At 48.5% G+C, this 27,222-nt stretch overlaps 2 protein-coding genes across 7 annotated transcripts in view; one reads left to right on the forward strand and one right to left on the reverse strand.

Annotated features, from left to right (window-relative positions):
* Positions 1-27,222, forward strand: part of LOC144142747 (uncharacterized) — a 140,361-nt gene that overhangs the window by 33,952 nt on the left and 79,187 nt on the right. The window contains exon 1 of one of the 6 annotated variants that reach the window (XM_077674435.1): positions 21,161-21,422. The exons of the other annotated variants lie outside the window; for them this stretch is intronic. The gene's annotated coding sequence lies outside the window, so the exon portion shown is untranslated. Of the gene's footprint in view, positions 1-21,160; positions 21,423-27,222 lie in introns of those variants that run through there. 6 annotated transcript variants of the gene reach the window in all.
* Positions 696-20,984, reverse strand: LOC144142748 (uncharacterized). Its single transcript, XM_077674439.1, has 6 exons — positions 20,428-20,984; positions 13,024-13,200; positions 11,343-11,609; positions 7,917-8,045; positions 4,967-5,296; positions 696-1,567 (listed from the first exon to the last, which is right to left on the reverse strand). The coding sequence occupies exons 1-6, from the start codon at positions 20,567-20,569 to the stop codon at positions 1,467-1,469; spliced, it is 1,146 nt and encodes a 381-aa protein (XP_077530565.1). The 5' UTR covers positions 20,570-20,984; the 3' UTR covers positions 696-1,466.

Genomic DNA, 27,222 nt, shown 5'->3' on the forward strand with positions numbered 1-27,222 from the left:
TAAAGAGGAAAGAAAAAATCTGCATGTATTGCTTTGTGGTCGCTGATTACGGGTAGGTATGCAATTAAAGAGAAGAAATTGGGATGGTCGGTTAGTATTAAATCTAGGATGTTAGCACAATCTCCCGCAATGCGCGTGGGCTCTGACTCCAAACCACACTGACACATAACAGTCTGCATTGACGAATCGAATCCACCAGCCGTATCCAGTATAAAAATATCGGGATCAATTGTTCGAAGCAATCTATCCAACTCTTGCTTCAAGGCGCAACTAACATCACCATGAAACCAAGCAATTGGAATCAAACGGAGTTTAACAATCGACTTAAAAGAGAAGAAAGAATCCGACTAATTGAAGCACTTGTGGTAAGGCATCACATACTACCTTAATCCACCCCCCCACCAAACTGGCCAAGGTCACTTCCTTAATTCGGGGTCTACAAGACAGCCCTACCAATCCACCACACAACTTCCATGTAAATGTTGGGCATTTACATGACGCCTCAGCCGCGATCTCAGCTTCCGTTCAAAGGGTAAGCTCAGACGGCGGTAGTGAATGCTGCACGTGGACCAAATTGAAATGCCCCCTCTCAGCTCAGAGCACCATCTGGACCAGTGAATCTCGCTCTATTTTCACCTGCAACAAAGCCGGATGGCTTATGCACACCGTGGTAGAAACACCCAAATCCAGAGAAGTAAGACGAACTGATTTTATTACGTCCGACGGTTCACGAGTTCAGACCAGCAGATTTTCTTCACAGCATGCGGACCTTTCAATGTTGCTTTTTTTTTCGTTGTCAAGGGTTGCAGCGCGCAGCTCTAGGAGCAATGCGGGGTTTATTTAGGTTGCTGAAGTCAGTTTCACGCATACACACATAGTCACTGAGTTGTTCTGTAGAGACAGCGTTGTGCTCAAATGCAAGCCAAACCATCTTGTGGTTGTCAGTGTCACCCATAAAAGTAGTTTCGCGGCACATCCTCTATTCCTAAATCACCGACAGACCCAGGAAAACCTTGGCACGACGCTCAAATTCACGACAGCATGCTAAAACAAGGCACAGAGCAGTTGGTCTAGTTCGCCGTTCACGAAAGTCTGAGGGGACGTTACAACTGTTTAAAAAAAGCCGCCGGGAGTAGCGCAACACCTGAGAACATGGCCACTGGAACTCGCACTGAAGCCAGCACTGGCGGTGGGCGAAGGCACATTTCGCTCCTGCAGTTCTGTTCACATCACCTACGCCCGCTGTCTTGTCGAACCGGTAGTTCGGCTTTGTAACTTACACCAACACACCAACAGTTTCACACCTGGGAGTGCACCCACAAATGACGTGTCGCATCCGTGGTGGCCTTGGCACTGTTTGTCACAAATCGTTCCAAGACTTGGCAGCTGGACATCACTGCACACAATGGTTACCCGTGGCAAACGATGTTCTGAAGACTTGGCAGGGAACGCGATGAGGCGTTAACTCAGGAGCAAGGGTACAAGCTGTAGTCCACTCGAAATTGCGTCCGCTGGTCGGAGTCGTCGCTGCTGACAATGTAGAACACCAGAGGCCCTTGTACAGACACTGAAAAGGTGGGTTAAAAATAATGTAAGCAACTAATATTCTTCGACTTCAATAACTGCCGCTTTAGGCGCAGAAAAAAATAAAATGAAGCATTTTATACAAGTGATTCCAACTCCTAACGATGTAAGCAGGAAGATATATCAATGAAAAAGAGAAAAAAGAGCAGACCCTTCTTAACTGTTGTGCTCGCCTTCAAATGGAGTGCGAGGGAAGAAGCATTGCAAAAATGCATGGCGGTCTCGTGACGTAGTACGAAGTGGCAGCGCATCTGTAGAGAAATTAGGCGATAACATGCAAGGCAGCCGCTTTCTCAAGCGTATTCCACGGCCGACCAATTTTATCAGACGAATTTTTACACAGGGTATCCTTCCTACACATTCCGTGTCGGAAAGGTGAGCGAGCGCTTAAGGTCACGTGACGTCACAGGGACACCTCAACTACGTTCCGCTCAGGTGACGCCTCCAAGGGTGCTATTTCAGATGCAAGGGGGGAGAGCGGAATGTGCATATCTGAATCGTCTAATTGGTGTACATTGCTGGCTTTTTTATAAAGGTGGTTTGGCTGCAAAGCACTTTCTCGTGGGACGACACATCTGCCAGTTACAGCCTAATAACATCGGATCTACGGAAACTGCGCTCTAAAAAAAAATTGCCGCAAAGAAAAGTGCGCTTGCCACAGAGCCTTTTAAAGTCTGCTTGGTTACTATACACAAACACATTGCACGAAAAACGCTTTAGAGGCAGCACGAGCAGTCCTAGCACTACACTTCAGGGCCTTCTATTAAATATATGAATAAGACCATTTCCATCTCTTGAAGCGCCATACACCGAGCCCCTTTAAGGTTGGCTCCATTACTACAGGAAAATGCGTTCCTTAGAAGATACTTTTCCAGGGTCAGTATCATCATCAACAACAACAGCCTATTTAGGTCCACTGCAGGACGAAGGCCTCCCCCATTTACCTCCACCTGTTTCTGTCCAGTGTTGCCCGAGTCCATTCTTTGTCTCCGAATTTTCTGATTTCATCTCTCCATCGAGTTAATATCCTTCCTCTTCTTCTAGTCCCCTCTCGCGGTGTCCACTCTGTTGTCCTTGTGGTTCACCTGTTGTCCGCTCGACGTATCACATGGCCAGCCCAAGTCCATTTCTTTTTCTTAGCCTGAACTATGATATCATTTCTCCGAGTTTGCTCCCTAATCCACTTAGCTCTTAGGAGCGTGATATAGACGTTTATGACCTACATAAGGCCCACTGTTTCCCTGCGAAGCGCCGCACACCGAGCTCATTTTGAGCCAACTTCACTACTGGGCACGCATGCATCGCTGGAAAAACATTTCCGCAATGATATTTTAAAGGAGTACTGACAGTAAATTTCTCGCTTTCAGTTTTTATGCTGTAAAGAATATCTATTGGCTCAGTAATTACGAAAATCCAACCGAAAACCATCAGCCGCCAACACAGAATTAATTATAGCACGTTTATTGCAACCAGTTTCAAATTCGGTCGCCGCGCGGGAAAATGGCCGTTCGAAGGCCAGCCTGCAAGCGGGCCAGTCTGACGTCACGGTCTCACCCGTGACGTCAAGGACGTTCGACGCATCGTCTGCTACGATTGCACATGGTCCACACTCCCCCAGCAGTCGACATGTCGTCTGAATCGTCAGACTCGGATGAGTCGCTGCCACCCGACAGACAGAACAACTTTATTTGGCCAGGCGGTTAGGCCGGAGATGTCTTCGCCGCCGTCCGTTTTTTAATATCACTGCGGCTCGAACCGGCGCAGACCGTGATATCAACAGCTTGTCGCCACTCTTATAATCAACCTGATCGCGAAAAAGAAGTTCCACATGCGAGAAAGTAGCTGTTAGTGTGGTGAAAAATTGTGCTAGGGGTTGTTATCAGCGCTAAATTTAAAAGCGGCGTTCAGATATTTGCCGCGATGGTAAGCCTACGCTGACCGGAAGCTGAGGTTCGGCGCTCCGACCCAGCACTGCCGGCACCGCGGTGCGGCGAGCGGCCGAAAGATGGCGCCACCTGCGCGCTAGAATCAAAACAGGCCACGTTTAGCGCTGCATGTCGTCGCGTGGAAAATAATGCATCTTGGCGTCGTCGTCGATTTGCTCGGACAGGCTTCCACGAGCAGTACTTCGCATTCCGTGAGCTTGCCATAGCACAACAGGCGAACTCAGCGACGCGCACCGCGCGGTGCCGGCACCGCGCAGTTTTCGGCACTAGTGCAAAGGAACACCATGCGCCGGCCACGAACTGAAGAGTGAATACGTCGAACACGCAAAGTGCGCAAAGTTTACAAGCATTGCTCACACAGCTACACCCATACGTCTCCTGCCCAAACGAATACCACCGAAAACAGCAGCGCAGGATATCGTTTCCGGTTCCGAAAACGACTATATGCCGTCACCGTGAACCGGCCAGACACGCCGGCCGGTGTTTCGTTACGCCGAAAGTGATTTCGCTAGTGCTGCCGTTTGTGGAAGCTCGCGGCTGGGACAATCAAAATCGATTTAGATGTGATTCCGGCCTCGGATCGCTGCAAAAATTTCTGTGAGGCATCTGTACAAACTAATGAAGCCAATTATATCATTTTTTAGGCGTCAAAATTTGGTGTCATACTCCTTTAAGTGGTTTTATACGCATACTTGAAGGCCATGGGTCATTTTATTAATAGAATTTTCTCAAACGGCTAAAGTGGGACAGATCAAGCTTTACAGGCAAACAGACGGGTTTGCTCGGTGAGCCAACATAGGAAGGCTTACTCCTTTAAAATGTGGCGACACTGCACCCGACGTTCCAGAAAGCTGCTCCATTTCTTTCATTAAATAAAAAAATTTGCATTGGCTCAGCTCGGCTATGCCAGGATATACGTAGCGTGAGCTAAGGTTCAGCTGGTTATTCTTAGCGTTCCTGGTTGTCTAGGATTAGCTGATTATCATGCTTACTGCTGCTTCAATGACACACACACACGGTATACGCATTATGTGACACATGTATATTTATCAAGCGGCTCCGACGCAGCGTCACCAATCGCCCCAGAGCTAACCTGGTTCCACAGGAGCACGCCGGTGTTGCTGCGGCGCACGAGCCACCGGTTTCACAACCAGCCACCCCTCGCATGATCATCAAGTGGACCGGGCCGCCACGTGATGGACGGAGGTCGGCGAAGACGCTGGGCGCGTGGGGTGTGTAAGAGACGCCGGGCACCAAGCAACGTTCTGTGCGCCGTGTGACGTCACTGCTTCTCGCGCATGCGCAACATGGCCCTCTAGGAACCACACTTAAGCTTGGCCAGTGTAGCTCGTGCTACAAAAGTGGCGACGCTACACTCGACGTTCCAGAAAGCTGCTCCATTCCTTACACTAAAATAGACTCCTCCGCGAACTTACTGTGTAGGATGACGGTCCTGTTCCCACCGCAGATCCTCACGGGCGCCGCCAGGCCGCGCTGGCTGTCGAAACCGGGAGGCAGCTGGATGAAGTTGCTCTGGCACGCGGGCCCTCCAGCGGCGTCGCTGCCGTTATCGTCGGCGGACGCCGCCGCTGGGGGCGCTGTGGACAGCGTGCGTATCTTGAGCGATATGGCCTGCAGCCAGGTCGGCCTGGTGATGCACACGGCGTAGTTGAGGGCTCGAACGTAGTGTAGCATCTGTTCCGAGTAGGCGAAGCTTCGGAACGAGCCCCGGCAACTGCCGTGGTGTTGCAGGCAGCCGTGTTGAGCTGCGCACGCAGTAGAACAAACAAACCGAGTATCTATGTATTGATGGTAGCGCGTAAACGAGCACGGCAACCATGAGATCCAGGGGAAAAATTAATAGAGGAGGTCCCTCCCTTAGGCTTGTTCAGCGGATGCGCAGCGCATACACTAGATCATCGTTATAACTAAATCGCTTTATGCGAAACCTCGATTTACTTGAATTGTTTCACGGCCTCAACTGCAAAGCCCTAAGATCAAACAATCTCCTCTTTTAAGGAACTGTCGATTGTAACGAAGCCAGTTCGTGTCCTAACGACTTCATTACAAGGAAGTTTATCGTTATGGGTTTTTTTAATATAGGGTTTATTATTATTAGAGTACGTACAGCTAAAAACAATTCTCTTAAAAAATATTGATCGCTTGAAGACCTTTATTGTGGAGGTTCGTTTTTCTCGTTTGATAAAACAAAAGAGTGATACGAGTAGTTCAATTTTATTGCGAGCTTCATTCTACGTCGCCTATTTGACCAAGCCAGTGGGGATATATGGCTAGCGGATTACTGTGAGACGGAGGAACGAGCGTAGCTATCTATCCAAATTGCCGAACGCTTGTGCTCAATCCACTAGCAGCAGCGATCGTGTCACGTGACCTGGCCCACGTCATCCGCCCCGCTCACGCTTGAAAGCTGCAGCGCACGGGAGTTTCCTTTTTTCTTGCTTACTTAAACGAGCACCTGGTGGAGCCGACCGGATCTGTGGAGTTTAAGCCATAGTTTCTTACTATACAGTCGAATCCACTTATAACGATACCGCTTATAACAATATATCGGATATAACGATGGACAACGATTGCACCGTCCAATTTTGTATGCTTTCTATGGTAAAATAACCCGCTTATTACGATGCTCCCGAGCCGCGATATCGGATATAGCGATTGAATCCGCTTACCGCACGCGCCGAAAATGCGAGCTGGCGCCGGCACTCGGCGCCGACAGCACGCGACGCGCCTTGCATCCCGTCCACCCCTCAGAAAACGAGTCGACTGCGCCAAGCGAGAGGAGGAGCAGCTTTTCTTCCCGACTCCCCTCCCGGAGCCGCTGCTTTCGCCTCGTCCGCGCGTCCGGCCGAGCCAACGTTCCGCTGGTTCAGCCAGTTCGGCTCGCACTGCTCGCAGCTCGGAAGTTTCCCTCGCCTTTTCTGCGCGCCGAACTGAGTGCTTTTTTTTTAGTGCTGAGCAGCCTACCCAGGTACCGTCATCGCACGAGGCCCAACGAATGATACAGTCCCTACGGGACTTCATTTTCGCGAAGGACCTCCCGCTCAGCTATGTGGAGCAATTAGATGCTCTCGAAAAAGATGTGCGTCAGCTTCGCGTGAAGCAGTCAAAGCTGACTGACTATGGCTTTTCTGCAAACGAGTAGTTGCACTACCTCACTTGCATGCTAATAAAATGTTTTGATCTCTCTTGTGGCTTTTTTTTTTCTCGACCCGCTTATAACGATTATCGGTTATAACGATGGGATTTTCTTGGCACTTGGATATTGTTATAAGTGGACTAGACTGTATATACTATAGAGGAACCTGGCCCAGCGTCTAAGCGGCTCACATTAAGGCCGTCTGTGTCATCATGGGCCGCCATTATACCATGCGCTCGCCGTAGCTTCGTCATCGGCTTGGATTAAAACGTTTTAGCGGCCACGTATTCGAACACAGTGGCAGCTATTCGAACACCTGATCTGCGCCGCATTTGGATGCCTTGATATAGAAAAGAAATTGACAAGAACTCCTCAGTTGCAATTTCCGGATAAATCGTCAAACCCCTCTGCAATACAGAGTCATCTTAAAGTTGGCTTCTTGTTAGGCACAAGTGCACTGCGGGCAGACATTTCTTGTTCACAATATGAGCAATCGGTTTTTTTTTTCTTTCTAATTGCGATAGTATGCCTTATGGCATAAAGACGACATTACAGGTACAAGTGAAGAAACGCAAGAAGGGAGCGGTAGTGGGGTCCCGATATCCACCGATGGAGGTCAGGTTATCTGCCAATTGCGGAGGCCTGTGCCTCGAAGGTGTCACGGTTTGGCCTCTTCCAGTAAATAACACGTCTACAGCAGGCGTGCTGTGTCAGCCTTCTCGGCAGGAGCCATGCGGAAGGGGCATTTCTGTGTCAAAGAGTCATGGTAACGTGGTGGCGTGCACGCCCGGGTCACAGCGGGACAGAGGGCTGCACCAACACGAAGTCTTCGCGTATAACGGCCATAGGCCCTTTTTAAATACCTACGTATTATCCCGTGCATCTTTATCGACCGCTAAGCGCCGAGCTACACAAAAGTGGGCTTCATTACTGTACACAATGCTGGTGAGAGAGAGAGAAATAAACGTTTATTAAAAACGAGCAAAGACTCATGTACACAAGCACACAAGGGTGATGCTGGTGAGACTTATTTCTAGAGGCAACATCGGCGGTCTTAGAGAAGAATACACATGCTGTACGGCCATTTAATAATAGCATTTTGGTATAAGGCGAAAGCGTGACACATCAGTCTTCACAAACGGACAGATTGTTTTCTTCCTTAAGTCCAGACACCAGAAAGAAATGCTTCCGCATTAAAAGGGGCCTGAAATAGAGGGTGGTCAGCTCACCTAGTTTCGGCGCACCGCAATCGTAGAGGACTATGCGAACGGACCAGCGTCTGTGGAAGCCGGCAGTCCGCGTCGAGACCTTCAGTGACAGCAAGCTCCGGTCTTCGCTCTCAGGAAAATGCAGGACAACTGCAAATGTTGGGGCCAGGGAACACGGGTAAAGAAGTGGCGCGTTTGCGTTTCCAACGACATGGTACATAGCGTTTAAAATCAGCGCTATGAGCAAGCGCAAACGTTGTGGCCGAATATGGGCGCGAACTGAATTGCTTTCTTCTGTTGCTGCTCTTTTTAAAGGGGCAGACAACCGATTTTTTGTCGAGTATATGTTCTCTATCCCAAATGAAAGGGCATCCCTGAAAACGCCTTATCCCGACACGGTTTTGCAAGTAGCCATTTGTGCCGGAAAGGCTACCATCCTGTGAAACAAATTTGGCAAAGTATGGTTACTACAAAATGCTAGCGTCTCTACAAAAGCAGGAAAGGTTACGCCATGAAATACCAGAACCATCTATGGCAGCGCTGAGCCGCCTACTCGGTTGAGCCCTAACACATTAACACTTTGAATGAGCTGGGTCCTGTAAAGCACAGTCAGACAGATATGACACGCGAACAGAGAGATATGAACCTGTGAATAAAAAAAAAAATCCGAGGGTTTTGTTAAATAGGGGTGCGGTACAGATGTGAAGAGAGTATTTTCTCAGAGGCAGTGGACTCGACTCCAGCCTGTGACCACCTCTCACTTTCCTTGTATTTTTATGTGTTTGTGCGTGTGTCCGTCTGCTGGAGTTTCTTCCGTTTTTCCTTTTCTTATTTGTATTCTTCATGTAAGCATATAACCCTCATGATATGTTCACCAACCATCTGAAGTAGCAAGCCCAGCATTATGCAGGGCTGACCTCTTCTGTCTCATTAAAGAATTCTCTCTCTCTCTCTCTCTCTCTCTCTCTCTCTCTCTCTCTCTCTCTCTCTCTCTCTCTCTCTCTCTCTCTCTCTCTCTCTCTCTCTCTCTCTCTCTCTCTCTCTCCTCTCTCTCTCTCTCTCTCTCTCTCTCTCTCTCTCTCTCTCTCTCTCTCTCGCTCTCTCTCTCTCTCAAAGTAAGAAACACGATTCTTGCTACATGGGCGGAAGACGCGCACACATAAACGAGCCACGTCCCTAGTTCATCGCGATCAAAAGGTACGGCGACGTTTGTGCATTCCATTTCACGTTTATCCATTCGCGTCTCATTTGTGACGCTTCACTAATTTCTGACGACTGACAATAAAATTGCCGGGGGGAATTGTCGGATAAATCTGTGACCCGCCGTGCTAAGCACAGATCGCCTTCAATGTCGGCTCTTCAATAACATACAGAATTGCATTGCTGGGGGAAGACATTTTTTCAGGGGCAATTAAAAGTGTCTGATATCCAAGTATGAAGGTCTAGGGAGTACTATAAAATACCCCCATAAGATCCCCTGTGTACTACCTATGAGAGAGAGAAAGAAATCTTGGACACTGAACAGGTTAGCCCCACAAACGGCGGGGCTTGCTACTTCAGATGGGGGTGAACATAGCGAGGTGAAAAAATAAAAAAAGGAAAGGGGGGGAAGAAGTGCACAGCAATAATAAATAACGGGGAGAAGAAAGTAAATCAGTTCGGAACGTAGAAAATTTACAGCACTAGGAGAAAAAATCTGAGGATCCCAAGGTTAAATATCCTCGATTAATCCCGAGTCAGACAAGAAAGTCAACAGAGCCTTTGTCCCTTGCGCCGCGTCAGCGTGATTGTGCCACGGACCAAGAAAGTGATGCAGCTCTAAAGAGTTTCCGCGTATCAGCCGCCCAAGAGTTCTTTTCGCTGTTTCGCGATGAATTGTATGCTGCGGGCAGTAACACAAGACGTGCCGTATGTCTTCCCTTACAGAGCACAATGGCGAGTCCGCCCAGCCTATTTTAAAAAGAAAGCTACCAGTGAAGGCAACATTCAGGCGTAGTCGGTGGAGAACACCCTCTGTTTACTTATGAAGCGCAGTACGAGTCCTTCAAATTCGATTTCACAACTACACACAGATGAGTTGATGAAAAGACTGCTTAGGGCAATACCAGTTGCCTCGTATTAAAATACAAAGACCTTGCGACCTTTAAAGCGAATTTTTCTACGCCTCACTGATGGTGTTGACGTCCGAGTAAAATGCACTGCAGGTAAGCCAAACTTTAGACAGTCAGTTTCACAAAGCGTACATGAATCAATACACCACATAACAATGAGATGTATTTGCACACCTAACGGGCCTCTCGCAATACGCGAAGTATAGTTTGGTAGTACGCAATTTTAACGATGATAATCATGATAATGATGATTAAATACATTATTTAAGCAGGGTTAGACTTCGGGGGGGGGGGGGGGGGGGGTTGGACGTCGGCTTTGGACTTTGGCCGAGTTGAACTGAAGTTTTGCTTTGACTCAGGTTGCATTGGACAGCTTCGCGTTTTAACCATATTTGGCTTTAAAAAACAGGAGATTTGATATTTTATCGATAGAATTTTGTTACGCGCTGAAACTGTGTGACATCCAGCGTTACAGTCACCCAGCCGGGGTTTTGGGCTGGTCCACTGTAAAGCGTATTCTGCCACAGACCACGACTTGAAGAAATTCCTAAGGGTGACCCATATAGAGCTTCACCGTAAAAAAGAAAAAAAAAATGAACCGTTTTACTCTGTGAAGGCAAATGGCCAGCGAAGCTGAGGCGGCAGAACTTTCAGCAAAGTTGGGAACTAATTTATTTCCTTGATGACGAAAAAAAAAAATCCCGGGCCATCTCCACTAACGTGAAACCTGGGGAGGGGCGGAGCATGCAGTGTATAAGTGTATTCTTAGCGCCTTGGCGTTTTCACCAACGGAGATGAAAGCGTTGGGGGGTAGAGGTATACAGCTTTGCTGCAAAGGTCTCTTGTCTTTGAAACACGAAGCGTTCTAGCGCGTGGCGTAAGGGAGTGTCCCGGTGTTTTTTAGTACGCATTACGTTCTAGCGCGAGGCGTAAACGAGTTTCACGGTGTTTCAGCACCGTGACTACATGAGACGACGATTACGACGACACCGACATGGGACGCCGACCGCCCGAGCCCCAAAGGGGCTTCGTCCGTAAAAAAAATTCACGCATCTCCACGAAGTGAATCATGACGAGCTGGCGAAGCACTGGGGATCGTTCTTACCTTAAATCATCCGTGGCATTGCCCACTGGCGCATGTAAATGAGTGACAACGCGTGTGTGCAGTATATACAATTCCAATCCAATACAATTCTATAGAATCCAATCCAATCCAATCCAATCCAATGCTCCTCGTGCATGCGGAGCACTGTGTACACGGATTCCAAGGGACAAGGGGCAAAGCGAGGTCCGAAGGGGCTTCGCCCCTTAAACGAACTCAACGGTCGCTTCATACCGTGTTGTCCCGCGTTGTGTCCGCACAGCTCGGGCACGTACGAGTCGCTGCCGTTGACGAAGACGTGCAGCGAGTCGTTGAGGCAGAGTCCGGCGACGGGCGGCAGCAGCCTGAACTCCTCGAGCTCGAGCCGCAGCTGGCACGTGGAGGATGGCAGGAGCACCGTGAGGGAGACGTTCCCCGCGCCGGAGAAGGGCTGCGGGAACTTGGGCTGGACGAAGTACGAGTTGTTGGACAGCGTCGTCGCCACGCTGTCCAGGGCCTCGTCTGGACAGATCCGAGGAGGAGAGACGTGGAGGATGAAAGATTAAGAGCCGTTCCACTCTGTGAAGGCGAAGGAATGCAGTTTAATGGTACTGACGAGGTCTGTCCAGCAGATAGCCTAACATGCTACCAGAACAGGCTTGGAGGGCGGATGAACAGCGACGTTGTATACAATAAAAATCCCGCACATGGTTAGAGAAAAAAATAGAACCGTTTAACTCAACGTGAAACCTGTCGGAAATGCAGAGCAGTGATTCGCCGTAACGGGCTGTGGCGCCGTTATCAGCTCACTGCTACCGCCCAATGCAATTCAAATTTCCCGCCTTCGCAGTGGTCGCGTGCCCCCAGCCTGAAACTGCGCCAGCGGGAGTTTTGTTCTTTTTGTGCTTGCTTTTCCTCCCGCACGTTCCGGCGTTGAACCGCCACTTTTTTTTCGCTTACTATCGTAAAAACCAACCCAAAGAAGGGGGATGCTGCCGATTAATTACATATAATTTGCCTCACATGTGCCTGCAGTGTTCTTCGCGCTAAGCGACGGGGGATGTATGCGTCAGCAGTTCACGAGTTTCGTACGCTTATGACTATTTAAACCACTTGGTTTTCGAAGCCTCTACAGCACACCCTGCGAGGCTACGCCGGGCCCTATACTTGAGTCCGTTATCTCGCTGCGCCGCCTGATTCCGGCAGTCGCTTGACATCGATCGTTACAGCGAGCAACGACGACAAGGCGAGCCCCTTAAGGACTCTGCACTTACTATACGCGTATTCATTGTTCTCCTCATGTTGTAGGGGTAAAGCAATGACTCTACGATTGCTTAATAAAGCTTAGGAGGACGAGATATATCTAACAGTCAAACAATGGAGCTGTCTGTCTGCAGCAGAGAAACAGTGCAGCAGACAAACAATAAAACCCATCTGTTAACAAAAGACGGGAATTCCCCAACTTTTGAAACGCACTACTGAGTCTGTTGAGGCGTGTTTTGCTGTCTATTGGAATGGTTAGGACCCGTGTAGATAGACTGTAATGCGATAAAAATGCGAGAAATTCCCTATCCGAGCATATAGCACCCCGGCATGCAATAGTAGCATCGCAGGTGGACGTACCGCCCTATTTCCAAAATCACTGAGTGTGCTTGAAAGGTACGGCCACACTTGAGTGTACTCAGTCCCAGGGGTTTATGCAGAATTTCGATTTTGGGGGGGGGGGGGGGGGGGGGGGGGGTGTCGGTGGGATGTTTGGGGGGGTATTGTATAAATCCCTAGGCAGGGTGCTTGTGGTTGTGGAATCTTTTTGGGGTGGTGTCGAAGTTCTTCTGGGGGGGTGTTGGGGGGGTGTTAGGGGGTGTGCATAAATCCCTGCTCAGTCCGATCGCCACCCTTCCGAGCAGCACAGAGAACGCAAGAGAGGGGTACTCACAGACGCAGCACACTCCGAAGCCGTCGGCGCACTCTCCCTCGCGGATGCCCCTCGAGAAGCGGCAGTCTGGAAGTGACAGGCAGCGCCCCGTTCGGTTCAGCTTGCTCTCACAGAGCTCCACCGCGAAGCCCATCACCGGGAACGGGTCCCACGACTTCGTCAGCAGCTCGGGACTCACTGAGGAACGAACGGGAGAGAAAGGTACCGTCAATAGAGAGAATGAATGAATGAACGAACGAACGAACGAACGAACGAACGAACGAATGAATTTCTTGTTACTGCCATGGAAAAGGAAGACGACCACTAGGCGTAGTTTGTCTCACCTAAGGGTGGACACCGGAACGCCTGCTAGTGGGGGGGGGGGGGTGTGGGGCATTGGGAACACAGTTGTACAGGAAAGGGAGGAGAGAGAGAAGAAGATACATATATACAAGACTAATAAGTACATATATCTACAATTTATACAACACTTAGGACTCAGCACTAATATACACGACAAGATTAAGCACTAAGAACACCGAGCATGTGGGGCTTTCCCGCTCATGGCAGTCATTTCAACAGTGATTACTCGGTAGTTGTTTAGCGAAATGTAGTTATTTTGCGCAGCTAATATTGGAAGTGGAAACTTGCTCTGTGCACAGTTCCAAGTCTCGCACGTTGCGCGACTAAGTTCTTGAGCCATGGAAACTATCCCATAGAAATGAATGGGGAGTAAGATTTGACTGCGAATTACACGAAAAAATTCAGAAACCTGGGAAAATATTTTAGTATTTTCATCTTCACGTTGACATCTTGTTTTATGCCAAGTATTACTTTCCTGAAGTGCTTTTGCTAGGTTCCTGAGAGGTCGGAATTTTGAGCGAGAAAGCTGGGTATGAGAAAAAAAAAGGCACGCACGCACGCGCACGCGCGCGCACACACACACACACACACACACACACACACACATGCACACGCGCACGCACGCGCGCACGCACACAAATCGGACAGTTCAGTTTATCTCGGGAGAAAGCGGAGAGCCGAGTTCTGTCACTGCCTCGCGGCCACAGAAATTCTACGAGGGGCCGAGCCCCTCCCCCGAAGGCGGCCAACAGTTCGGTCCTCCCTGCCACAAACTGGGGGCACTCCAGGACCAGATGCGGCAGGGTCTGCACCGCTGCCCGGCAGTGCTGGCACAATGGGTCGTCGACCAGCTCCAGCTCACCGTTTTTGTCGGTCCGCCTCACTCCCGGTTACCCGCTCAGCACAACCGGAGCGTCAGCAGCAGAAAGGCTTTTAGCTAACCGATAACCGTATCTATCTGGACGGTGAACCATTCGTGTCAACGTTCGGGCCCTGTAACGGTGGGAACCAAAATTTCATTGAAAAAGGAAATACAAGATTTGATATTTTGGTGACTCAAATAAAGTAAAATATCGTGCTCATTGCGTCATTCCACATTTTTTAATATAATTTAGTCACTGAAACGATAGCTTGGTCTGAAATAATTTAAGAGGAGTTGTTCAATTTTCGAATAACCAAGGCTAGGCTGTGTTTCTGGACGCTGCATTGAAGTAGGCTGGCGTTTCGGTGTGTGTCATCTTTGTCTAGTCGGAAGCGCTTTCGCGGTTTTGTCACTGATGTTTCAACTGAAGAAACGGAGTTCGCAGTAGCGCGCTCGCCTCGCTGGGGGCAGCCATCTTATAATTCCGTGCGGAAGCGGAAGATGTCGCGTCGGTCCGCTCAGCCTGCCCGGCGGCGTATTTCCAAACCATATCCCGTAGGGGCCCAGGCCGACCACACCCCCTAAGCAGGGGCGCAGCCAATGAGGTTAAAAAATTGCAATTTTTTAACCTTCTTGGACGCAGCACCGTGACGTCTCTACCTATATGTGCGCGACTTCATGCGAGGTGGATTTTTTTCTTTTTTTCCCCCTCGCCTCGTTTCGGCTGCCTTGCGGGTGGCCGATGGTTTCGCTCCGCGGGCAACTTGTGTTGTACTATTTATATTTTTATTCCTGCTATTTCATATTTATTACAGTTGAGGCACCAGCTGTGACACAATGCTGGCGAATTAAAAGGCCAGACACTACAGAAATATATATATGTGGTAGCTAAAAATGCGTCGCAGGAAACAGACACAAACTTCTCATCTATACCCATCAGTGGATCTCTAAAAGTGACAATTTTTTGCCGCTATTTGGACTCCGAGATCACTATCGTAAAAATACTGCGCCAAGGAGATAACTTTTTTACTTAGTTTTATCTCTGCTGCGACTTCCGCGACTTCGAGCTCACGGGCAACTACTCATTAGTCCCAGCGAAAAGAATGTACAGTCTTTGTCAAAATTTTGTGGGCCACGGCGACCGTGGCCGGAGCAGGCGCGAGGCCGAGCAGGGGCGCTGCGCTTGCCGCTGTCGGCTGGTTGCGCGGCTAAAGAGAGCGAGGGGAACTTTTCCTCTTGCTTTTGTAGTACGTCCGGCGCGACAAGTGCTGCGCAAAGTGCCTTCGCTGAAGCGATGTGCGCCTACTCTGAGAAACCGGCCCTGCTGCACTTATCGCGGCAGCAATACAACGAAAGGAAGTGCGAAAGTTCCCCTCACTCTCTTTATCCGCGTAACCAGCTGATAGCGGCAAGAGAAGCGCCCCTGCTCGGCCTCGCGCCTGCTCCGGCCACGGTTGCCGTGGCCCACAAAATTTTGACAAAGACTGTACGTATATGAGTGAGTGTAACACTGCATTAAAGGAGAGGCCATGGGGCCCTGGGGGAGCAAGGATGAGGAGAAAAGGGGAAGGGCAGAACTCGCACAATGAACACAGTTGCAGTCTTGTGGTCCTAATCGCAAAATGAACACATTAAAGTCAGTCAGTGGCAGCAAAACGCACAGTTTACACTTAAATGTACAGTTCACACTGTGGACTACGCGGTTCACACTGAAAACAGTGCACGCTGCAGACAGTTAACATTGTATGCCGAACGGGAAAGTCGGCCAGGCTGCTACACCAATTTGTAGAGTCTGTTTTCAAGGGCGTACTCGGTAATTGCTTCTATTGCGGTGGGATCGTCCCTGACCCGACTTACATGTTCCTGTTCAGTCGGAGGGGCGGGACCTAGAGTTAAAAGCTGGTGGCGATTGCGGTCGAATAATGAACAGAGCCAAATTAAGTGGTAACGATTTGGTGTGCCTTCCCAATTACAGAGGGCGGGGGGGGGCATCAGTGCCATTCGGATCCTGCTAGAGCTGTCTATTTATAAATAACGTATCTTATGCAGCAAAATCTCTATGTGCATGAAGCACAAATTGTTAAAAATAACTAATCGACATTCGCAACAGCGTGAGTGGTAGCAAGCATGATTACTGATACCAAACTCGGCCTGGTGGCTTCACTGAAGAGACTGTGGTCAATAGCCCTGTACAGAAGACATATATCAAACTCCTCGAGTACTTCAGTTGCTGTAGAATCCAACTATTACTTAGATCTTGGTTGGTATATATTTTCGATATTGTTTCCTAAATTGTTATGACCAGCAGTGTAAATTATGCAGAATTCATGACCGAGTGTAAAACGTGTACGTTTGAGCTGGTGTCTTTCTTATCAATGTATCACCCTTGCAAGAACGATTCACACCTTCCATTGCTGTTAACAAAATGTCAATGTTTTCTTTAGTAGCACTGTTCCTGATAAAGAATAATGCAATGAAGTTAATGTTAACGAAATTCAATGTAATAGTGCTTATGAAAGTGCCAAAATGTAGCAGCTCATGCAGCTGTAATATTTCGCAAGAGTACAGTTTGTAAATGTAGTCATGGGTAATTGGCTGCCTTTCTTGTAATCCTTACCTGCAGCACCGAATCGTATTTTGAGCTGTGTATATAGTGAAAGAGCACCCAACTCAATTGTATACCCTTCTGTGTGCTGTAGAATGAGCTTTCAGTGAGGGTGTTTGCTTTCCGGACCGTGTATAATTGTCACATGCGCGTGAAAGCGTCCATCCGCGCGCGCGCACTTCGAGCACCGAGTCGAGCGCTTATTTAGGAACACGATCGGAGGTCAGCGTCAACTTGCAGGTGCGCAAGAAGAGCGCGGAGAGATCAGGGGCTCAGGTACAAAAGGTTAGCTTCTACCACATGTGCGTCAGCTTCCCAAGCGCTGCAGGCAAGCCCCGCCCACGGAGCGAATCCATCGGCCGCCTGCCAAGCAGTCGAAACGAGGGGAGGGGAAAAAAAAAAAGAAATCCACCTCGCATGAAGTCGCGCACATATAGGTAGAGACGTCACGGTGCTGCGTCCAAGGAGGTTAAAAAATGGCAATTTTTTGAAGCTCTTTGGCTGCGCCCCTGCTTAGGGGGTGTGGTCGGCCTGGGCCCCTACGGGATATGGTTTGGGAATACGCTACCCGGCGAGTGCTCCAAGAACGCTGCTTGCGCCCGAGCGGCCCACGCATGCGCAATGGCGCTCCCGCTTGCTATCGGAGCAAAGCGGGCCGCCAGAAAGGGTATGCTAAAACTCAAGCCTCCTGAGTGGTGCAAGTCCGTTGGCGAACGTGAATTGTCACAAAACCTCGCAATTGTCGCAGCTGTCGAAAACTGCGACAATTATATTTCTCGTTTTCCTGCTCCAGCAAGGCACAATCAGCGATAGCACGGAGCGCATCCTGTTTAGAGCAACAGAAACAGCTTCACGGTAGGCTTTGCATTCGTTTTCGATTTTGAATAAACCGCGAAACAAAGCGCCAGTTTTATTGTGACAGTTAAATGTCCCACGTAACGTTACGACCAACAAGAGTATTCGTACATATATGTATATATGAGGCGTTTTTTTTTTTTTTCGAAATGAGTCAAATCCACCCAAACGGAGTTTGAGAAAACAGAAACTTTGTTACGGGACCTAAATGCAACGCTGTCAAACCTATTTTGTGACATATTTAAATGTCAGCTAGGGAAGTTCTCGGTCACAAGTAAATAAAAAATAATTAGTTCATTGTTAGTTTTTAATTTAAATAACGATTCACTAATATCCTAAAATAGTTCATTCATCCTGCCATCCAGCTGTCAGGTGGGAACTCGCAAGAAGGCTGCCATGTTGGTCACGTGACGCCAAACAGGAAACATACTCCCATCGGGAAAATACGTTTGGCTCATTTTGACCCGTGCCAGAACAAGATCTAGCTCATTTTCGATACGAAATGCGATCTGCGTACAAGTTCACCGGGCGTTGTCTCACATATACATGGCAAGTCGATGAAACTTGGCGTAATGGTACAGTCATTCTAGGGGCCAATTTCACTACACTTTTTTTTTTTCCCAAGATAATGACATCGCATTGAAAGCTATAGATCATTCGCGAGAAAGTTGACTTCACATCAAAGCGCATTCTGCTACGGACCACGACTTGGAAGAAATACCAAGGAGTGAGCCATGTAGAGATTCACTGTAAAAAAATTAGCAGTGGCTTAGCTCGGCTATGCCAGGATATACGTAGCGTGAGCTAAGGTTCAGCACCCGTACTCCAATTTGATTGGATTTCAATCCAACACAATCCAATTTAATCCAATCCAATACAGATGAAATGCAATCTAAGCCAATCCAATCCGATCAGATTCAAACCAATCTAATGCTTCTCGCGCTTGCGCAGAACGGCCCTTCACGGCACTCGTGAAACCGCTCCACCTCGGCCAGTGTAGCTTACGCTACAAAAGAAATCATGAGCCGTTCCACTCTCAAGGCGAATAGCCAGCGGAGCTGAGCCTATTTTGAGCAAAGGCAGGAACTCATAGGTCAAAGGTGCGCACGCACATCTATTGTCTTGTCTTCCCGGTTTTACATACATTCGCGTGGACTACTACCGCCTCCCCAGGGAACCGGGCAATACTAGAGACGCATGACGTATCGACGTGTCCGCTACGTGGCGGGAAGCAGACATGCGCAACGTATCCGACTTCACGAGAAAGCGGGAGGAAATGGAATTAGGCATGGAAGTGTTTAAAGCGACCGCGAAGAGATGGGGATGGTTTTAAACACTTAATGAAGGGAAGAAAGAGGAGACAAAATTTTCGCATTTAAATAGCCCAAGAAAGGCTATCGTCTTCAATAAAAGCAAGCACACAAACAATCAAACAAACGTGCACATTCGAACACCTCGCGCTTCAAAGACCGGACGTGTAGCCCCGGAATTTTTGCTTACGCACGGTAATACAACATCCACAAAACCTGCGACAAACACATTTGCTGTAAAAAAAAAAACAAGGTATAAACAAGAACAACCAAGAGCCGTTCCTCCCACCGCTTGAACGCTTCTACGCAAATAAAGAGACGTCGTGTAATGTTTTGCATTGTATATCACGCCAGCGCGAAACACTTTGTGCCGCCATTTTGGCTGAGGAGAGCGCACGGCTGCTGCGATTATCGAACGCTGTCGGTACGATGCCAGTTCAACGAGACGAGTACGAAATGACCAAAAAAGTGATTGGGTTGTCAGTAGTTGAACCGTCATGATAATCCGAACGAAACAAGGCTAGTCTGAACGCCACGGGTCAGCTTTGTCGAAAACTGGCGATCGTGCGACAGGACCTACCTAGAAGCCAACCAAACCAAGAAACGTCGGGATGCCAGCGCCAGCCGCCCGGAATAAACTACAGTGAACGAACGGTGTTGCTGTTTTAAATACGATAGTCTTTCTTGGGTTATCCAATCGGCAAAATTTTGATGTGTTTGTTAATAAATTCAGTTTCCAGGCCAAAAGTTGAAAGAATTCCCGAACAAGAAGTAAATATTGACAAGACTCGTGGTATGCCCAATACACGTGCATGTTGCTCAGCACTCACGCACACAAAAAAATATCTTAACATTTGAGGCAAATCGTAAGTGCAGAACCGAGAGTATAAGCAATAGAGCAGCAAATGCACTTTCATTAGGGTTTTACGACAAAAATGAAATAAAATAGGGCAAAAGACGGCGTCGAAAGAGACGAGATATAAGCGAACACTAAACTAAAACGTTACTTTGCGAGCTGTTCCTAGTAGAGTAGAAACAAAATTTTCCAACAGATGCCGCGCAAACAGAACGAACGCGGGAAAATTAAACCGAACAAACCCTACATTGCATTTAGAAAGAGGGGTGCGTATGGGAAGGATGGGAGGGAGTTAGATGGGCGGGCAGCAAAAGATTATCGTCTTTCGACATTTGGGGCGAAGCAAGGAGATATTCAGCAGAAGCTTTCGTCACATCTGTATGAATAAACAGCGATGGTGCTAGACTGTGCCTTGGTGGCAGGGCAATGGGCATGCATGTTCTATCCACTGCAAGAGAATGAAACATGTTATGTCTGGTTATTGGCATTATCAGCCGAGCACAGAATCCCAATCAACGGCGGGAAATTTAAAAACACTTGCGCACAAAATGAACTGTAAAAGATAGACCCAAACCTTTCAATCGTCGTCCTTGAGGTGCGCAGATAGAAAGGTCGATGATGACAATCAGGAACGACAGCAACGCCGCCACTCTTATCTCCGTCGTCACACGAACAGTCCAACGAGTGCAAGCAACCGGGGTTCCCGCAGCAGCCATGTGAGTGGACGGAAGATAACCACGCCGAGCAGACAGCTTACATCAGCCTGCACACCCTACGCAAACTTCGCCCGCAAATCGTTGCTCTCCGAAGGAAAGTATCCATTACTCTTTCGGCACTGGCGCTTCCACGACGATGGCATCCCGTCGGGTCACGACGTCTTCGGTGTGTTGCCTCCCAAGAAACCCATGCACGTGTCTAGCTACGCGAACAACCCTTCAAACTCTCGAACTCAGTGGGTTGCGGACGTCCTAAATCTATCTTTTTGTGGTGACCTCGGTACCGCCGCACTAGGAAGGAAAAAAGAAAAAGCAACTTGGACGGGCGACGGGGGCAGTGTTGATATCACGACAGATAAGCTATCCAAACTGGCTGGTGGCAAAAAAAGACAGGGGTTCATTGTCTTGCGGATGCATCTGCGCTTCGCCGACACGGGTGGCTGAATACGGCAGCGTCTTGCATGGTTTTGCTTTTTTTTTTTTAGAGGGTCGGGTTGGAACGGGCAGACGAAGTGCCTGTGCTATCAACGCCACTGAACACTGCGCACAAGTTCCCAACTAACCGCAGTTTTGTTGCACCACACACGTCAGATCCTTGTATAACCGTAAACTACAACTCCGACCTTTTCGCGGCACCGATTTGACCGGGAACGCCTACGGCCAGACTCCGACGAACTTCCAGAAGGCACATCCCACGCTTGAACTTCTACGCTGGCTTGCGTTTGGTTGAACGCTGATCACACAGTCGTACTTTCACCTCTGCAAAAGCAAGTGCACAGCGACAGTAACCGCTTCCCGGGGCTGGTGCTTCGTTCTTCCGCGATCTTCAACACTGTCCAGACAACAACGCAAGGTAAGCTGCGATAAATCTCCGTACGGCCACCACAGATGGGATTCGCTTTGAGAGAACTAAAACCTCGCCGCATCCGACCGGCTACTCGAATGTTTCCGATGCCGGACGCTCCACTCGAACCGCTCGAAACAGACGAAATAGCTTGACTGTGCGTAGAAGGGGAACGGGTAGAGTGGACGAGAATGGCGAACCGGTTGACCGGCGGCCAAGGGGGCGGGGAGACGAGGCGCGTGTTTACGGTTGTGGACACCGAACTGGAAAGCGGCACCTTTGAATCCGTTCAAGTGAAAGGGAAAGTTCGCAAGAGTTGGAGAGGGGTGCTGGAAGGGGGGGAGGGGTGCATAGGGCGAGTCGAGTACAGCTGGCTAGGAAAGGGGGGGAAATGGCCGTCGTACTGTTAGAGAAAGGCGATCAGACGTCTTCCTACAGGACGCGGAGGTCATTGTGCCGGCCGACCTCCCGCTGGCTTCCAGCTCTGGGGTCATCCATCAAAACGCACTTTCACCGTCAGTGTGCGTTCTTTTCTTCTCGGATTCTTGCTCCCCTGTGGTTTGCGGAGGTTTGTTTGTGTACTGGTGCGCGGCTGAAGCCTTTTCTCGGAGAACGAAGCTCGTTGCCGACAACGTTCGGTTCCCTTGTTGGCGATCTGTTTTCGTTGTTGGAATTTTTCAATTTCCGGCTTGTCTGCCTGCTCTTCTAGGAAAAGTAGGAAAGCTTATTCCACAGGAGTGGGCGCTAATGATAAAACATGTGCATCGTGTTAGTACTGCGAGAATTGTGTAATAGCCTCAGATTCTGAGAAGACTGAACCTGGTTTCACTGATGCGTCTGTTATTAGGTCTGAGGAGTGGTTGCAACTTTAAAGGATAGGTAAACGTACTCGAGCGATCGAGGTCTGTGCCACTCCGTCTCCAACGCAGTAGCCTGATGATGTAGCGTCAAGAGCCAGAGTTTACGGAACACGAAAGCAGCCACTTTGGGTTATCTCTCCGCACGGCACGCCGGACTATTATGTCCGGTATTTTCACAATACTTTAGTTATTATGCGACATCTAACAGTCATACCGCAATATGTGGGCTGCTGCCGGAAGAGAAATAACCTAAAATTTCAATTTTTGACGTCCGTAAACTTTTGCTCATGCCTTTACGTGTAGGACGCAGGCCTCTTCCGTTGACTTGCAGCAGATCCTGCCTGCTTGAAAAAAACTCGTCTTACTACGTGGAGTTGAGATGGGGTCAGGCCGGCTTGAACCTCCTAGTGAGTGAGGTAAAATAATTAGCAGTAAGCTTACCCTGTAACTAAAAAGCAAGGTATGCAACCAATTCGCACTGTCAGGGATTACTTATGGAGCAAAAGCTTGGCGCCCAAGAGCCTTCAATAAAAGTGGAAACTAAGATCAGCCGACCGAGCGATGGCAAGACGGCAGAAGGCCAAAATTTGCGGCAAGACACGCATTACCATCGGTGGCTCCATGGTCCTGCCTACCGTTCCTTGCTTGACTGCATCCGGGAGGCGAACTTAGTTTCCTGGATGTAGATCGGACTTGCTTAATGTCTACTTAGCCTTTAGGCTATTAAACAAACAAAAAAAAAATCAAGGAAGCTCACACTAACACTGACCCTGGTATTCTAAGTCCTTCCTCCACTCGAGCCTCCACTGGAGGGTTTCCTTGAAATTGATTTCCCCATGCATTAGCATTGCGGAAGCCTCCCATCAGCCTAGTGGAGGGAGCGAATAGGGTGGAGGAGGGACTCAGAATACTGCCCTAAGACTTAAAGGAGCCATGAAGAGAAAATACAACTTCGTTTAATTTGAAAGAACTAGGATTCAGTATCTCAGTCAGCTCCGTTAGAGTCACAAAAGATGTTTTTTAACGAAAAAAAAAAGCAAGAAGTATTTAAAAACGTTCAAATTTTGCGCCACAGTGACGTTTTATGAGCAAGAATGACGTCACACGGTCCAACAATAAAACATTATTTTCAGTGCGTTAACTGCACGTTAGCATTCAAGCGATGCGGTCAAATGGAACTAGAGGCCCCATTACAGACGTCCAGTCATGTGTCGTCGCGACAGGTCAATTAGGCGGCCGCCAATCGCACAAACAAGGTTCCGTGACGTCATAGAAAAGTTGCGGGAAATTGGCTAGGGGGTCGCGACTGCTTCACACGTTTTATTTAATATCTCCGTTATTTGTTCGAAGATTGCGATGATACTGGTATCATTGTTATCGGGACTAAACAGTCTTTCTAATAAACCCAACTTGTATTTTCTCTTCATGGCTCCTTTAAATGTTGCGAAGCTGCGCGCAACCTTCCCGTCCATCACGAAGATTTAAGTCCACGATTGCAGCCGATTCGCCTCCTCTTCGCGGCCGCAACGACCTTTACTCAATCATTATTGCTCTAAGTGTGAGCTTCTTTCATTTTTTTTTGGTAGTGATGATCATTGGACATCACCTTGGAGGGGCGTACACTATGACGCGTCTTTCTCGTCCCGAGCAAGTGTTGCCACGATTACGGCGAACACTGGAGATTTTTTTTTGACCAATCTCCCTATGTGGGTATGCTTCGCTTGACAAACGCGCGCAGGGGACGCTGGGCGGTCGTCGCGAGGCACGCACACACAAGCGTCCGGCATTTTCTTGGGTTTTTTTAACTGACGGGTGGTCGCCGCAATCTTAGCCGATCTCCTTAAGTGGGTATGCTTCGCTTGACAAACGTGCGCAGGGGACGCTGGGCGGTCGTCGCGAGGCACGCACGCCCGAGCGCTGGGTATTTTCTTGGTTTTGCTAACTGTCGAGCGGTCACCGCGAGGCCCGCGCTCACGTGCTCGTTATCGGCTATTTCTTGGTATTTCTAACTGCGGACACAAAAAATTACGATTTGCTAAACAGCTTCGCTTTAAAACACAACAATGCTAGCAGTAACGATTAGGGATGGGAAACGAGCATCCCATTTCAGAGTGCAAACTCAAGTGGATGACGTCGATCGTAGCTCGAATTGAGAGGAAGAAGTGCACTTGGGGTGTGAATGTAACGCGAAAAACAGACAACCAGCGGACAATCAGTGTGAAAGAATGGCTGCCGAGAGAAGTTCAGGAAGATGGCTGACTGAAGTGAAACAAAAAATTGCTATCCAAGTTGCAGTATTAAGTTTTTATTTAGCCTAAAAGGGGAAAGGAAGTGATCAACCTCGGAAGTCCAGGAGGCCGCGATCCCGCGCTTATTAATCCAGGCCCCGGTCGACCAAAGCTTGTTGCTCTTGAGACGAAGTGGTCAGCGCTGAGCCCCACTGCTCAGGAGATGGTTTGGAATTACCGTATTTTTGGCGTATAACCAGCACCAAAACTGCGAAAATTTCAGGGCATAGTAAGGGTGCGGATAATACGCGGGGTTTTTCCTTTAGTGCGGCTTCACGGCAATGCGCGTTGTGCCGTGAAGATGACCTTCTGTACAACACTGAGGACTACGGCTCAAATGATAGCTCTAGCGAGAGCCATGAGTCCCAGTGACGCCGGAACTAGCGTTACTAAATGAAGGCTTTTAGAGTATCGGCACTCTTTTCTTTCATTGTTATGTGCCGCCAGGATTTTCATTGGTCAGTCGGCACCACGTGATATTTTTCTACAGTGTATAGTTGGATTAGATCTACAGTGTGCTCCCTGCCGGAGCACACTGTGATGGCGCGGCGAATTTAGCCAGCGTTCTAGCATGGAGGTGCCTGCTCGCTGGCGGAGCTTCGGCGGCACGGCTTTGTCGTCTGCTTTAGTGACAGTTGTTTTGGGCCTGTTTTGGCGCAGCTTCGCGTCCATTGCGCGCTTCCTTCGCACGGCTTGATTAACTTGCTCGACAGCACCTCCTGGGTAACCAGAACCCGATGGAATTAAATAGTCGCATGGCAAAGATACGTTAAAATTGGTTTGCAGGGCGGGAAAACAAAATGTAGAAACCACATACAGACATCTGGCCGATAGTGAAACGCTACCTTATGTGCACTGCTTGCCACGAATGGGGCTCCGTTTTCTAAATTGGTCAATACCAGTTCGGTTAGGTTTTTGATTCAGCGGCTGGGGAGGGGGAAGGCGCTTTTTGGCGCGAATCCCAGGTAACGGCTGGCAGAATCTCTGGTTTCCCTCTTTGCAGAGCCACGTGTGGAAATAAACGGAAATAAAAATAACAAGGTTTATGGCTCAAACAAAGTGCGGGAAGGCCAGTGCAAAAAAGAGAAAAAGAAACACCGCTGTGAAACAAAAGTAATGAAGCATTAGAATATATGGTCAGATAAGTAAAAATTGTTGGTTCCACAGTCAGATAACGTAAACAGTTGTGTTGCTAGCTGCTTTTTGTTGATAAGAAAGGATGATACTGAGCTGACGTGTGGCAGTTGGTTTCATAAGCACGGAGGAGTCATGGGCACCTTACCGGAAGAAAGTGACAGCGTTGCAGTTACAATTACCTGAGCTAAAAAAGTAACCCTGTTACAGTTACAGTTACAGAGTTTCCCAAAGTAACTAGTCACAGTTACACTGGCTGTGAAAAAGTAACGTTGTTACTTTTCCGTTACTGTATAAAACTACGTAATAGTACCACAAAAAAATGATAGTTTATTTAAAATAAACGTACGAAGGTATGCGGGTAGTCGCAATTGCACGTGGTAAACTACTAGAAGAACGGAACCTAAAAGGGGCAAAACTCAAGTCCAAAATGAACACTCGTTGTGTACGCCTCATTTTTTGTTCCATTAACTGTTTTTTATGCATTCTTGGTGTAGCAGAATTTATTTGCAAAACCCATTGTAACTTATACCCCGGCTACACTAGGGTCCGAATGTCATCTATCCCTTTCAGGTACGAATTCTTATATTCACTGCAGAAAAATTCCATACTTGGAGGTTTAGCAGTGTTAAGTGTCTAGAGGTAAGAAAAAAAAAATCAGTCTCTCTAGAATACTTCTTACGCAAATGGCGCCACGTCCTCATACGGAGACACCATTACTCGATCCTGCTTTTACCTATAAAAAATATTAAGTATCCTGAGGAAGTTTACAAACAACCAGGTGAAATAATAATCTATGCACATGAAAGAGGTGTTTTTAGCCTTTATAAATGATTTACGCCGCAGTAAAAGAACTTAGGACGGCAACACACCGGAGCTCCCACAAAACTTGGTGGCGTCCATTTTGAAACGATGTTTATGAGTGCGGTTCCGCCATTCCACATCACATGGTGCTACCTTTCACTTCCGTAAGTTTCGAACATCAGCCGCAGCGCTCTGCAGCATGAACTCTTTTCGTTTTCACGAGGAAACCCACGAAGAAAGTCGCGTCTCCATATGGAGACGCGCTGACAGAAAGGGTTAAACTAAATATCATTAGACTCAAATGGAGTGCTTCGAATGCCATTCAGAATCCGCTGTGCTCCGCTAGAATTTCGATGGCATTTGAAAGCTCTAACAATCGCTCGCCGTGCTGCATGGCGCTGCTGCGGTCGAGTTCTGTTTTTACACAATAATGCAACAATCAAGGTTAGCGGCAGTCTTTGGTATTAAAATGATATGAAATTACCAATGACGTAAGCTTTGACACGATTTTTGCTTAATTCTGAATCACAATCGAGGTTTTTAGATGGAAGGCATCTCTTACACTCGGCCTGTCCCGCGTTGACCGGCGTAGTCCGCACTCCTCATTACGCATGCGCAAACTCTCCTCCGTTCTTCTCTCCGACAGCTGAGCGTTATGCACTCTCTCCGGCTCATTATCATAACAACAGCTGGCGCGCTTCGCCTACGTTCGCATGTTCTCCG

Source organism: Haemaphysalis longicornis, unplaced genomic scaffold (genome assembly GCF_048455015.1).
Source record: "Haemaphysalis longicornis isolate Haplotype H1 unplaced genomic scaffold, Haemaphysalis longicornis Haplotype H1 scaffold_6, whole genome shotgun sequence".
In the NCBI taxonomy this organism is placed as follows: domain Eukaryota; kingdom Metazoa; phylum Arthropoda; class Arachnida; order Ixodida; family Ixodidae; genus Haemaphysalis; species Haemaphysalis longicornis.